At 69.1% G+C, this 12,556-nt stretch overlaps 3 protein-coding genes across 5 annotated transcripts in view; 1 reads left to right on the top strand and 2 right to left on the bottom strand.

The window, feature by feature from the left end:
• Positions 1 to 1,034: 1,034 nt before the first annotated feature.
• Positions 1,035 to 5,149, bottom strand: PVALEF (parvalbumin like EF-hand containing). The gene is made up of 5 exons (XM_036221974.1): positions 5,043 to 5,149; positions 2,844 to 2,956; positions 2,496 to 2,631; positions 2,099 to 2,214; positions 1,035 to 1,081 (listed from the first exon to the last, which is right to left on the bottom strand). The coding sequence occupies exons 2-5, from the start codon at positions 2,947 to 2,949 to the stop codon at positions 1,035 to 1,037; spliced, it is 405 nt and encodes a 134-aa protein (XP_036077867.1). The 5' UTR covers positions 2,950 to 2,956; positions 5,043 to 5,149.
• A 1,700-nt stretch (positions 5,150 to 6,849) lies between these two features.
• Positions 6,850 to 8,356, bottom strand: LOC118603942. Its single transcript, XM_036223368.1, has 3 exons — positions 8,272 to 8,356; positions 7,798 to 8,083; positions 6,850 to 7,696 (listed from the first exon to the last, which is right to left on the bottom strand). The coding sequence occupies exons 1-3, from the start codon at positions 8,354 to 8,356 to the stop codon at positions 7,177 to 7,179; spliced, it is 891 nt and encodes a 296-aa protein (XP_036079261.1). The 3' UTR covers positions 6,850 to 7,176.
• Positions 8,357 to 10,572: 2,216 nt separating this feature from the next.
• AATK (apoptosis associated tyrosine kinase) overlaps positions 10,573 to 12,556 on the top strand; it is a 28,500-nt gene continuing 26,516 nt past the window's right edge. Inside the window, exons 1-2 of one of the 3 annotated variants that reach the window (XM_036222616.1) lie at positions 10,586 to 10,667; positions 10,833 to 10,989. Coding sequence is in view for 1 of the 3 variants with exons in the window: in XM_016143319.2 (XP_015998805.2) it covers positions 10,613 to 10,667 (55 nt within the window). In the remaining 2 variants the exon portion in view is untranslated. Of the gene's footprint in view, positions 10,668 to 10,832; positions 10,990 to 12,556 lie in introns of all 3 variants that reach the window. The other 2 variants (XM_016143319.2, XM_036222615.1) reach the window with 2 other exon arrangements.

Genomic DNA, 12,556 nt, shown 5'->3' with positions numbered 1-12,556 from the left:
GCGGGGTCCAGGGAGGGTGCAGCTCCTGGGGGGTGGGGCGTGGCTCGCTGTCCCCTCCTGCTGGGCTCTGTCGCTGCTGCTGCCCCAGGACTCCATCCTGCTGCCATGGCGCTGGGGGTCCCCCTGCTGGTAGGGTCGCTGCAACCCCTCACCATTGACGGCCCTGGGGGATCTGGACTCTTGCTGGCCGAGTCCCAGCGAAGGCCGGTCTCGGTGCTCGGAGGCCAGGGGTGCATGTCGGGGCCTTGGCCTTCGCGTCTGCGCAGACGGCTTCCATCTTCCCCAGGAGGGGAGGACGCCAGGCCACTCCCACTGACCCCTCAGAGCCCAGCCCAGGGGCGCAGCAAGTCCAGGCCTCGCTCTCTCACACACATGCAGCGGGGCCAAAGGACATAGGAGTCCGGCGTACAGGAGAGCGGTCTGGGGCAGCTGCTGGTGTCCAGGTGGTACTTAAACCACAGAGCAGGAGCCGAGCTGGTGGGCAAGTGTGGGGGGAGCAGAGGCCTGGGATGGGCCAGGGAGGGGCTCTCCCTTAGGGAAAGTATGGGGAAAAGGGGGCCACCAAGGGGAGGTAGAGGAGGCAGGGCATATGGGCAGAAAACCAACCCCTAGACGTGTCCAGCCCGGGGTGCATGGCCCAGGGGACGTGCCAGGGCCCCTCGGCCACACCCTGAGGCTGCAGGTGCTCACGTGCTGCTGTGGGGACCCCGGCGGCCAGCGTGGCTCGAAGCCTGAGCAGAGCCCAGCTGGGCTGGGGCAGGGGGCAGGAGCTGGACGTGCGCGCCCACATGGCCTCCCGTCTCCTTCTGCACCCCACACACCCGCCCTGCCACCGGCCGTCCCCAGAGACCCGAGACCCCGCTCCCACGCAGCGCACGCAGCACGCACACAATGCACGGGCCACGTCGTTCATTTAATGCTTTCCTCCCGTCTTCCCGGCACGGGCCGTGTCCACCCCCTCGGCTTCCTTGCCGGGCAGGCGCGTGGCCCCGCCGCCCCTCCAGGGCCCTCGCCGGCCAGGGCTGGGCGTGGCACTACTTCTTCTTCAGATATTTCTCTTTTTTGATTAGTTCAGAAAATTCTAGAGTAGAAGACAGATTTCTAGTAAATAACCCCCTGGCCTGTGCGTCCTCCAGCCCTACAGGCCCGGGGGCAGGCGAGCCCCATTTACCAGGGAAGAGGGGCCTGAGCCCTGAGGAGGGAGCAGCAGGGAGCAGCCTGCGCGCCTGGGGAGCCGAGCCAGCCCCTCGGGGCTCAGGGGGGCCAGGTCTCCGTGGGGACCTCCGAGTCCCCTTCGGAGCCTTCTGAGCAGGTGTTCCTGTGACCGTCTGGCTTTAGCGAGGACACTGAGGCACAGAGCGGCTGAAGGCTGAGTCCTAAGGAAGCTCTTGGCCTGCTAGACCTTGCGGCCGCCCCACACCAGGGGCTGCTCGGCGTCTGCGGGCAGGAAGTGGAGGCCCCGGGGCGAGGGCGGGCCTGTGGAGGCCAGTCTGAGCCTGTGGTCTCCCTTACCCAGGTCCACCTGGCTGCTCTCTGGCCTGGGGCCAGCAGCTGGGGGTGGGGTGGGGGAGGAGCAAGATAATGCGGACCCCAGGGCAGCCATGGGGAACCTCGGGGGAGGCCTGTGGCCCCCCCTCCCTTCACCCATCCACGCCATGCCCCTGGGGCTGCAGCCTCAGCCCACCCCACTGCCTTTCCCATCCACCTGCAGCACCGCAGGCCCTGGCCCCGCCCCCCCTTGGAGCACCCCCCTGTCAGGCTAATCTACCACTGACCCCCAGCCTGGCTGCCCAGGTGACCTTCCCCAAAGCTGCTCAGGCCACCGCTCAGAAACCCACAGCAGCCCCCTCGGCCCTGCCCCACTCAGCGTCTCTGAGACTCAGTTTCCCCATCTGTGAGTCAGGGCTGATGGTGTCCACTGCAGGTGGCCATGAGCTTCAGGGGGAGGTCCACGCCCAGCAGTGGGGAGCCGCTCGGCTGTACCCCCAGACGGGCGATGGACCCGGGGCAGCCCGGCCAGGTGCAGGTGGCCACAGGGCCGGGGCCCTGGAGGCCGGGCGGGGCGGTCCCTGGAGACGCCCTCGTCAGCGCCGCCCACCTTCGAAGTCGATCCTCCCGTCCCCGTCTGTGTCGGCTGCCTGGATCATGGCCTCGGCCTCCTCGTCGGTCAGCGGGGCGGCAGGCCCGATGCTGGGGACAGTGGACAGGATGTACCTGGCAGGGTGGGCTTGGGTCAGAGCCGGGGCCGTCGCTCTGTGGCTCGTTGGTTTGCAAGGTGCTCGCTCCCCACTTTGCGGTTGGGGAGACAGGCCCAGCTGGAGACGGGTGCCAAGTGGGCTTGGCCTGGTGCTGTCCCTCTGGCCCGGACCGCCGGGCCCTGCCCCCCGCAAAGGCCCGCTGGAGTGGGGGACCGGGTCTGCCAGGGTGGGCACGGTAACGTGGACCAGGCACGGGGCCCAGGGCTCGGCACCCCCGTCCCCTGCCGCCGCTGTTACTTGATCTCGTTCCACTCGATGAAGCCGCTCTTGTCCTTGTCCAGGGCCTGGAAGGCCTTGCGGATGGCGCCCTCCAGCTGCCCTGAGGTCTGGAACTTCTGCATGTACTCGAAGAACTTGAGGTAGTTGAAGGAGCCTGGGGCGACAGGTGTGGGTCAGCAGGGCTGCCTCGTGCGAGGCCTGGGGGGGACCCCTGCGCTGGGGTGGGGTGCCAGGGCCATCCCTGCCCTGTGTGTCTGGGGCCTGTCGGCCCCGGGAAGCGGGAGCTCACGGCTGGGCTCCTGTGTCCACTGCTCCTTCGGCCATGGCTGGGCTGGCCGGGGCGAGGGGCAGTGTGGGGGGCCGTACCGTGGTGCCTCATGTCTGTGGGCAGCAGCTCTATGTCCTTGTCCGACAGGGCTGTGCCCATAGCCAGGGCTATCTTCTTCATCTGGGAGGAGAAGTCCTTGTCCATCCTGGTTCTGTGGTGGACATGGGGTCGGTTGGGTGGGCGCATGCAGCAGGACCTGGCACGGTGCTGGCTCTTGCCTCCCAAGTAGGGCCTCCGGGGGCCCGGACCAGACCTCCATTACCCCAGGGCTGCAGAGGGCAGCTGGAGGGGTCAGCCGTCCAGCACCCTCAGGGCCCCTGGCCTTGCCGACGCCCCTGCACCCAGGGCCCTGAGGAAGATGCGTCTGAGCCCCCAGCTCTTGCTGGAGGTGTGACCCCCATGTCACAGGAGGGACTGGGGGTCTGAGATGGTAGGTGATCTGCATGAGTTCCCTCCCTCTGCTCAGAAGAGGTGGAGGCGACAGCGGTCTGACCCCTCGGCACTGCTGGCGACAGCCTCCGTCCAAGGCCCATCTCGAAGCTGCCTCCTCTGGGAAGCCTTCCTGGTCACCTAAAGCCCTACTTCCTCTAGCTGAGACCCAAGGCCCAGGGCCTTGGCCTCACTGTCCCAGACCCCAGCCCGGTGGGCCCCGGTAGTCCTGGCTGGACGCTGAGCCCCTGTGGGGGGGTGTGCTGGGCATGGCTGGCCTAGAGCTGGTCCTGAACCGAGCAAGGCCCAGAACCTCATCCCCGCAGGGTGACTGCTGCTCCTTTCTCAGGCCCTCAGGGCCAGCCTGGGGCGCGTCCCCCCATGGCCCCTGCGGAGGCGCACACATCACTGTCCCTCAGTGCTGGGCAGGCGCCACCGAGACAGGCAGGGGATGTGGGCAGGGGATGCCGCCCGCTGGGCAGGCGAGCATCTGGGCACCGGCGAGGGGCCACAGTCGAGGACCAGGCTGTCCTGGGCCCCTCATGGCAGCAACTTGTGACCTGCCGGGATCTCAGGTTGCTCTCCCCAGGGGGCGTTGGGTTCTGGGGCTCGAGGCAAAGCAGCTATTTCAGAGGCTCCTTGGCCTTCTCGAAAGTTCACAAGTTCACGGGGTGGTGGAGCCTGTCCCGGGGAGTGGCAGCTCTGGGGCCTAGAGGTCTCAGCGGGGAGGGGCAGTGGCTGCAGGAGTCTCCACTTTCCTCCCAGTGGAGAAGCCACCAGTCGAAGGTCGTGGTCACCCCTGGTCGCCCCCCAGGGGGCAGGAGCGCTGGACACACCCCTGGGACCGGCCCTGCCTCCCACCCCGGCTCCCCCAGCCGCCCTGGGCTTCCCGCTCCTCACCCGTGAAGTGGGCCGAATCCTGTCTGCCCCTTCACGGGGTCATGCGAGGAGCCGGGAGGGAAGGCGGAAGCTGGGGAAAGGGCTTTGGGCCTGCTGTGGGCCTGGAGCTGGGTCCCCACACGTCACCCCCAATGACCAACTGCTGTGGCCCACACGAGAGGCAGGCTGGGTGGTCACTGAGACCAAGGGCAGGCCCCCCCGTCCCACGCCCTGAGCAGAGCCCCTATTCTCATCTCCCACCCCCAGAGTCTCGGGGTTCCTTCTGGAGGGAGAAGACACCTGCCTGCCACTCAGAACCTGCCAGAGGCCAGTGTCGCCTCTTCGTGGGGGGCTGGCCCAAGTCCCAGCCAGGTCTGGTCGAGTCCAGGGTTGACATCTGTCTGCAGAGTGTGTGGGTGCCCTGGGGTGCTCACTGCCTCCCCCCAACCCCCAGCCAAAGGCAGGGGAGCGGAGATGGGGGCAGGCGGGGCCTGGGGCCTGGGGCTTGGGGCTGCTCTGGGGCCTGGGCTGGAGGCTCCCTTGGCAAGTTCTGTCAGGGAGAGCCGGAGAGCCGTGGCATTTGGAGGGGGGGCTGCAGCCCCCTGCCCAGCCTCCCGGGGTTCTCCCAGTGCCTGGAAGGGCCTCATCCCCTCACCCTTCCTCTCAAAAAGGCCTCCCTGCCTCCCTTCCCATCTCTCTGGCTCCGGCTCACAGCCCCACGGTCAGGCCCGTACCGGCCCACGCTGCGGCCTGGGCACACAAAGCTGCCTTTAGCCTGGAGCTTCCTCGAGGCTGCCCCTCCCCTCCCTGCGCCTTCTCCTGCCTCCCCTGCACCTCGCTGGGATCCCCGCAGCCCCCGGGGCCTCCTGTCACCCCGTGGGTGAAGCCCGGGCCCCAGGCTCCCGCCGCCTCTCCCGAGCAGGGCTCACCTCTGCCCAGCTTCCCTCGAGGCCCCGGGACGCAGGTCAGGCTGGGCCGCTGAGAGGCTGCGGGGCGTCCGGCTTTTATACCTGTGGCTACCAGGCCTGTTTACAGCGAGGCCTGCAGCTGTCCCTCCGCCCCTCCCGGGGACTGCAGCCTGGCACCGGTGGCCCCCAGGGGCTCCGTGGCACTTGGCACATCCACACAGGGCTGAGCAGACTGACCATCGGCAGGGCCTGGGGTGGGGGTGGGGAGAACGGGCAGAGTTTCTGTTGCACAAAGGTCCCCTGCCTGCTGGCATCACGGAGGTGAGGGACCGCGGCGGTCCTGGAGATGGCCGGCGGGGCCTGCCGGGGCCACTCGGCGTGCGGGCCGGCCCAATGTCCGGGAAGACAGTGGAAGACACCTGACGGGGGGCCTCCTCTGGTCAGCAGCCAGGCTGGCCGCTGTCCTGTCCCTGGGTCCTTGCAAGGGGCTAGCCAGAGAGAGAAGGGGAGGAAGGGGAGGTCCCTCTCAGGCCAGGATGGCTCTGCCCGGCACAGGGAGCAGGGCTGTGTGACCCTGGCAGGGCTGGCCCCTCTCGCTGGGTAGGACAATCATCAGGGTGGGAATGGCAGGGGACCAGAGGGGCACACAGCACCCAGGGCCCCTTCTAGCCATGGCCCGCGGGGGGGTGGGGCCTCGCCATCCGCTCTCTGTGTTTCACAAGCATCCCGGGTCCCAACGACGATGGGGCAGCGTCTGGGGCAGCCTCCTCCCACCCCGCACCCCAGCTCCCCTCTCTGCCGTGTCCACCCCAGCTGCACCCCCCCGCGCCCCCCGCCACGCTGAGACCTGCGTCTGCCCTGGGGATGGCTACCGCGTGGCCACAGCCTCTCCCAGAACATTAGGCAGGTGCGCCAGGACGCTCCAGGGCCTTCCTTGGCGAGCCGCCTGCTGCTGGACCCCGTGAAGGTCCCCACACGGCCCATTTGTCATTAGAGACACCGTTTGGATGTGCGTCTGTCTGCAGGAGGAGCTGTGTCTCCCGCTCACGAGGGAGGGAGGGAGCATCCGGGCGAACAAAGGCTGGACGACCCCGAGGGCCGGCCGAATTCGTCCCCCAAGAGGTTGCCCTCAGGCTCTCCGCCGCGCTGGTGTGGCCACCGCCCTGCGCGTCCACTCTCACGCTGGCCTCGTCCCCGCAGCCATCACTGCCATCACTGACCCCCTCCGTGTGTGCGTCCACAGTGGACTGTCGCTGGCGTGAAGGGCACAAAGCTCACTGAACCTCAGCAGCCACGCCGGGCGGAGGAAGCCAGTCAACGGGCACTCGGCATGTGACTCCATTTGTACAAAGTGTCCGGGAGAGGCAGGTCCGGAGCCCAGAGGAAGCAGACGTCCTCGCCCGGGGCGGGAGGAGTGGGAAAGGGGCGGCGAGTGTCTTTGGGGTGACGAAGACATTCTGGAGCTGGAGAGAGCTGGTGGTCAGGCACCACGAGTTCACTAAATGCCACTGGCTCGTCCACATTAAAATGCTTTTTTTTTTATGTTCTGTGAATTTCACCTCCAAAAACCAAACAAACAAGCAAACAAACAAAGAAACAGGCAGAGTGAAAAGCAGTGCTTTTACCAGAGCGTAAATTTAACAGGAAGCACGAAGGACCGCGGCCTTTGGCGCGGAGGCACCGCGAGTGTGTCCCGGGCCCCGCCTGGGCCACGAGCCCCGCCTGGGCCACCAGACCGGGGGCGGGTGGGGCGGGGGGTGGGGGTGGGGAGCCTGGCGTCGGCTCTCAGGCTGGGGACGGCCCGGGCAGGCTCCCAGGCCCAGCACCTGCCCCGCGCCGACAGATGGCCCGTCCCCTGGGCCGCCCCTCCGGTCTCGCGTCTGTCCACAGTCGGGGCGCCCCTCCTCGCCTGCAGCCCTGGCCCAGGCCGCTGGCCCTGCTCTGGGCTGAGCTGGGCTGGAGGGGCCACGAGGACCATCTCACTGCACTGGGGACACTAGTGTCGCCCTGTGCCTAGGCATGGCAGGCACGGGGCCCTCCTGCCTAGAAGGACTGCAGGGAGGGGTGTCCTGCTCCTGGCACCTCTGGCCGCAGCTGGGCCTCTGCCACCCTGGGGGCCAGCCCTCCCCGAGACACCTAGGAGGAACTGGTCTGCTTAGGACCAAGCGCTTGCCTGGCACGCCTCCTCTCGGATCCCGCGTGGCCCCTGCGGGGCGGGCAGCCAGGGCAGCTGGGGGCTGCGGTCAACACCTTCCCTTTGCTGGTGGGCGGGCACTCTTGGTGGCCACACCCCCCCTGCTGGGACCTCTCTGGAAAATGCCACTCCCTGCAGAGCAGAGCTGCAGCAGGGGCTTGTCACGGAGGGCCCTGAGGTTGGGGGCCATCTCCTGGCAAGTTCAGGGCGAGGGCGGCCCTTCCCCTTTGCAGTGGCACCCCTGTCCGCAAACACAGGCAGGGGTGCGGACAATGTGCGTACAAGGGGCCCCTGTCCCCTCCCCCCACCGTAGGCCAAGGCCGCATCCCCAGTGGCAGCAGGAGAGCAGGCGGGGCACAGTCTAGGGGTGTGGCGGGGGGAGCCGGCTGTGTGGTGAGTCCTGGCCAGCCGGGTGTCCCTGGGGCCGTGACCTGCTCCGGTGTCCAGGCGGTGGGTTTGTGGGCTGGATCCGGGCAGCCCCCTGTGCAGAAATGACGAAGGGGCTTATTATTGGGGGGGGGGGCTCGAGAGGTGCCGGCCCTGTCCTGGGGCCCTGGCCTCCCACGCCCTCCTCGTCAGCACCTATGGGGGGGACCTCGTTTGTAAATGGGGTCTTTGCATGTGAGACTGGGTCGAGACGAGGTCGCACCGGGCCAGGGAGGCCTCGAGGCCCGTAACGCGTTCCGTGTGAGAACAGGAGAGCCGCGGGAGAAGCCGCGTGACGGCAGTCGGCAGACGCGCCCGAGGCTCCGGCCCTGGTCTCGCTCTGTCTCCGTGCACTCCGTGCCCTGCGGCGGAAAGGGCAGGAGGCAGTGTCCGGCCAGCCTGGCCTCTGTGGGTGTGGGCGGAAGCGCGTCGTGACCGGCCACTTAGGTGAGTGGCACCCTGCCCCCACCGCCGTTGGGCTGGCCCCCGCGCGGGCTGTGGAGGGCCCTGGGGTGTCCTGCCTACCCCCAGGGAGGGGGACGCATCTTCGGGTCTTCCTGCCATTGGGGGGTCAGCAGAAGCCAGCACCGTCACCTCCACACTGGCAGATCCCCTCCCTGCCACCCTCACCCCTAGGTGCCCTGTCCATGGGGACCTGTCGCTCTCCCGGCCTTTGTCCCAGCACTGGACAAGGGAGGCGGCTGGCCCAGGGCATGCGGCATGGGGCTCTGCCACTGGAGCTCAGGTCCCCTGCTCTTTCTCAGAGGCGGGGACAGTGGCCCCGAGGCCCCGAGGCCACGGAGCCATCAGGAAGCCCCCCACCCCCCAGCTCTGCCCTCCCCAGGGCCACCGGGCTCTGTCCTGCCAGTCCACCTCGTCACACCAGCCGAGGGTCAGGGTCATGGCTGACTTGGATGCCTTGGGCTCGGGGGGACCTGGAAGGACAGCGGTTCTGGTCCCCCTGAATTCCAGCGCCAGCCTCCCTGCCCTGCTCCGGGCCCGCAGCCAGAGCTCGGGAGCCGGCCACACGCCAGCGGCACTGGCTGCAGGGACGGAGCGATGGCGGGGAGACGTGGAGCACCCCCAGGTCCCTGGTCGCCATGCCAAGGGAGCAGCAGGTTCCGTTCTGGTGGAGCCTCGGAGAACCCCAGTGCGTGGGGAGAGGTGGGGTCACGCTGGTCTGGCGAGCGAGCACTGGACCTGGAGCGCCGGCAGTCTGGCCCTGCCCACCTGCACCCAGAGGAGGACCTGTGACCCCGAAGCCCCCGTGCGCCTGCGCATGCACGGGTGCGTGTGCCGCGTGTGGGCGCACACAGGCCAGGCTGCGGAAACTACCACGGCGGCACAGAGGTCCTGCGCAGAAGAGGCCTAGGTCACTGGTCATCTCCCCTGCCTGTCCCCAAGGAGCCTCCCTGGCCTCGTGGGGTCCAGGCGTTGGGGCCCTGTCCTGGGTGGTAGAGGCCCTCCACGTGGTGACCTTGCCGTCTCAGGCTGCCTCCTGGATGGGAAGTGGAGGCCCAGCCTGGGCGCGCAGCCCCTCGCACTGGGCATCACAGCCCTCGGCCAGCCCTGCCCCCAGTGGCCTCCCACCCTCCGGGCCCTGGGATCTGAGCGCCTCCTGCCCGCCAGGCCCTCCACCGGCCACCTCACCTGTGACTCCTCCCTCAATAGGGCTGCTTAGAGCAGTGGTCACCCCGTCAGGGCCAGTAAGAAGGTTCTGGACACCTGGTCCTCCATCACCTGCCTGAGGCCCCCCACAGCAGGAACCCCTAATACCTGAGGGAAAAGGGGGGCCCCAGAAGGTACCACCTTGGAATAAGAAGGGCGCATTCTGGGACCCACCTCTCCCGAGGACTGTCTGGCCCTCGCATCCTTTGGCCCTGCTCATCCCCTACGGGTAACATTGATCCTTGCTCACCCCAAAGCCTGTGGGCCCTGCTGGGGGAGGCGCCCCCTCCTCCCGTTCCCACGACAGCCGCCCCCCATCTCCAGCTGGGCCGAGCCAAGGGGCTGTGCGCATCCGGGCCAGCGAGCGAATGGGTGGATGAATGAGAGTGACTCTAGTTACAGAAAACTTAAGTATCTGCTACACTGTAACCCACCGTTCCCACGGTGGGGGGAGGGGCCTCGGTCCCCAGGCCCTGCCGCCCGAGCCCCCGCCCGCCCGGCTGCACTCTCTGCCACGGCCACAGCGGTGCAAGATGGCGCGGCAGGGCGCGCGGCGGCGGGAGGGGACGGTCCCTCGGTGCCCGGCGCCGCCGCGCCCGCCCCAAACGCCCGGCGCCGATCACGCCCGGCGGGGGCGGCCGCTCCTTCGCCACCGTTGTCGCAGCGTGGCACGGGCGCAGGCGGTGTGCAAAAACAGCCCCCCGCCCGCCAGCGCGGGCGCCGCCCAAGGGACGCGGGGCCGGACCCCAGTCCGCCTCCGAAGCTGCGTGCACAGGCCGCGTGCCGGCTCGACCCCGTGCGCGTGGGCCCCGGCGCGTCCCCGGCCGCCCCGCGCGCGCTTCCGTGTTCCTGCGTGCCACGGCACCCACCCGCGCGCGCGCCGAGCCCCCGCGCCCCCCGCGCCTCCGCGCGCTCCCCACCCCGTGGCCCCAGCCTGCAGGGCCCCCTCCGCGCCGCTCCGTGCGCCCCCGGCCGCGGGGGGAACCCCCGCCCCCCCGCGCGCGCTCCCGCCAGTGTTTTCGGACTGCACCAGCCCCGGAGCCCGGCGGCGCCGCGGCCGGCCGGGCGGAGGCAGCTCCTCGCTCGTCGCCGCCGCCCGCAGGCGCGCCACACCGGCCCCGCGCCGGCCCCGCACCGCGCCAGCCCCGCGGCCGCGGCTGCGGGCGCTCGGCGGGCGCGGCGGGCAGGGCGCGCTCCGCACCTGCAGCGGCCGCCGGGCGATGGCGCGGCGCGGGCCGGGGCCGCGGGCGTGCTGAGCGCAGCGCCGCCCGCCCGGGGTGCCCGCGCGCTGCCGGCCCTGGCCATGTCGTCGTCCTTCTTCAACCCCAGCTTTGCCTTCAGCTCGCACTTCGACCCCGGTGAGTCCGCCGTCTGCGCTGCTGGGCCAGCCTTCCGCCCGCTGCGCTGCCCCCATCCGCCCGTCCTGTCCTGTCCTGCCCCTGTCCCCCACTGCGGACATGATGCTTCCTGAGCCGCTGGTTCCTATTTTGCATGGAAATTAACCCTTTCCCCACCCGGAACAGAGCCCACAGGACTGGCTGTCGGCAGGACCTCTAGAGGCCAAGGACCAGCGTAGGTGGTCAGGCCTTGGGCTGGCACCCAGCACAGCTGAGGCCTCCAGCAGCGGGTGGGCGACAGAGGTGCCCCCACCCGGTGTCTCTGTGGACGTTTCTGGCACAGGTAACTGGGGCAGGAGGGCCTGTGTTTGCCCCAGGTGTCCCCAGGAGAAGGTGGCGGGGGACTGAGGGCCCTGGGGAGGGGTCAGCATGTCCCCCTGGGGCCCCAGCTGCTGCGGCCCCTCGCTGGTCCACGTTCTTGGTGTGGGCGGCTTCTTCCCTGCCTGGCGCCCAGCACCCCGTGTGCAGAGGCGGGAGCAGCGGCCGGCCCACAGACAGAGCCTCCCCGGCAGAGGCGCAGAAGAGATGGGCCTTAGTGGGTACCCAGGTCCCCCAGAGAGCAGGGGGGGTGGTGGTGGCACTGTCAAGCTGGCTGCAGGGGACCCGGAGCCAGGCCTCTTACCCTCCCAGGCTGGTGGCCCCGGCAGTGTTTACCCATGGCCGCCTGGCCTCCCGGCAGCAGGCATGTGCAGGGGGGCCAGAGGTAGCACAGACCTGCACCTGTCACCTGTGCCTTTGCTAGCTCTGGCACCCCTTCCCCTGCCCTGGAGTCAGGGCCCAGGGGCCCAAAGTCCCACCCACATGTCACTGGGCTCTGGCACAGTCGAATCCAGCCCAAACAAAGCTGGGCCCCCATGTGACGGGCTCTCCTGGGTCCCCTCGCTGGAGCAGGGCCCAGTGCGGGCAGCCGTGCGCGGGGTCCCCTGGGCCCGGCCCCGTCTGAAGGCATGTGCTCCTGCGGGAGGGGCGCCGGCGGCCGGGCCGTCGGCCCAGCTTAGGGCACGGGTGTCACTTGCTCGGAAACGACTTCCCAGGCGACTCCAGGGCTTGGAGAACATGGTGTCACCAGCCGATGTCCCAGAATCCCGGCGGAAAGCCTGGCCGAGCCCCGAGGGCAGGAGGCGGAGGTGGCCCCGCCGTGCCCCGAGCCCAGACAGACAGGCTCAGGGACAGGAGCCCCGTGCTCCGGCAGGGTGCCTGCTGGGAGGAGGGGTCCCGCCTCAAGAGCGCAAGCTTTGGACCTGTCGGGGTGCGGGCGCCGGTGCTGATTGCAGGGTGGGGGAGGCCCTGCCTGGATCCTGCCTCTTGCACTGTCTGTGGGGCCTGCACGTGCCTGGCGTGGGGTCCTGCACCCCCTGCCCCCCGCCCCGTGTGTCGGCACAAGCACAAGCCCTTCCCCCACCTCAGAGAAAGATCCGCTTTGCCTCTCGGGAGTTTGGGGTAAACAGCTGTGATGAGTGTAATTACAACGTGTCGGTTTGATGACTTTCAAGGAAAAGTCAGGAGCTGAGGGGTGGGCTCCTCTTCCCAGGTCAGTGGACAGGACGCTGTGTCCCTATGTGGGGCGGGCCGCCCAGGATGGGCGACCAGCTGGGCCGCAGGGCTCCTGTTGCCCCCATGTGGTGCCGAGGAGGAGAGGTGGGGTCCCCTGTCCAGCTCCCAGCCCCGGAGGCCCACAGCCCGGCCTCAGCAGCCGGGGTCTTGGTTTGCTCGTGAAGCGCAGTCGTGACGCCCACCCCCAGGCCTGGGTGGGGGTGAGTGCCACTCGCTAAACAGGCATTTTGGAGGGGGCGCTGCCTGGAGACAAGGCCACAGTGGCCTTGTGGCGTTTCTCCGTCCCCGAAGTGGAG

This window comes from Rousettus aegyptiacus, unplaced genomic scaffold, assembly GCF_014176215.1.
Source record: "Rousettus aegyptiacus isolate mRouAeg1 unplaced genomic scaffold, mRouAeg1.p scaffold_m13_p_6, whole genome shotgun sequence".
In the NCBI taxonomy this organism is placed as follows: domain Eukaryota; kingdom Metazoa; phylum Chordata; class Mammalia; order Chiroptera; family Pteropodidae; genus Rousettus; species Rousettus aegyptiacus.
The sequence above is the reverse complement of the archived record's forward strand: the minus strand, read 5'-3'. Positions and strand labels throughout refer to the sequence as shown.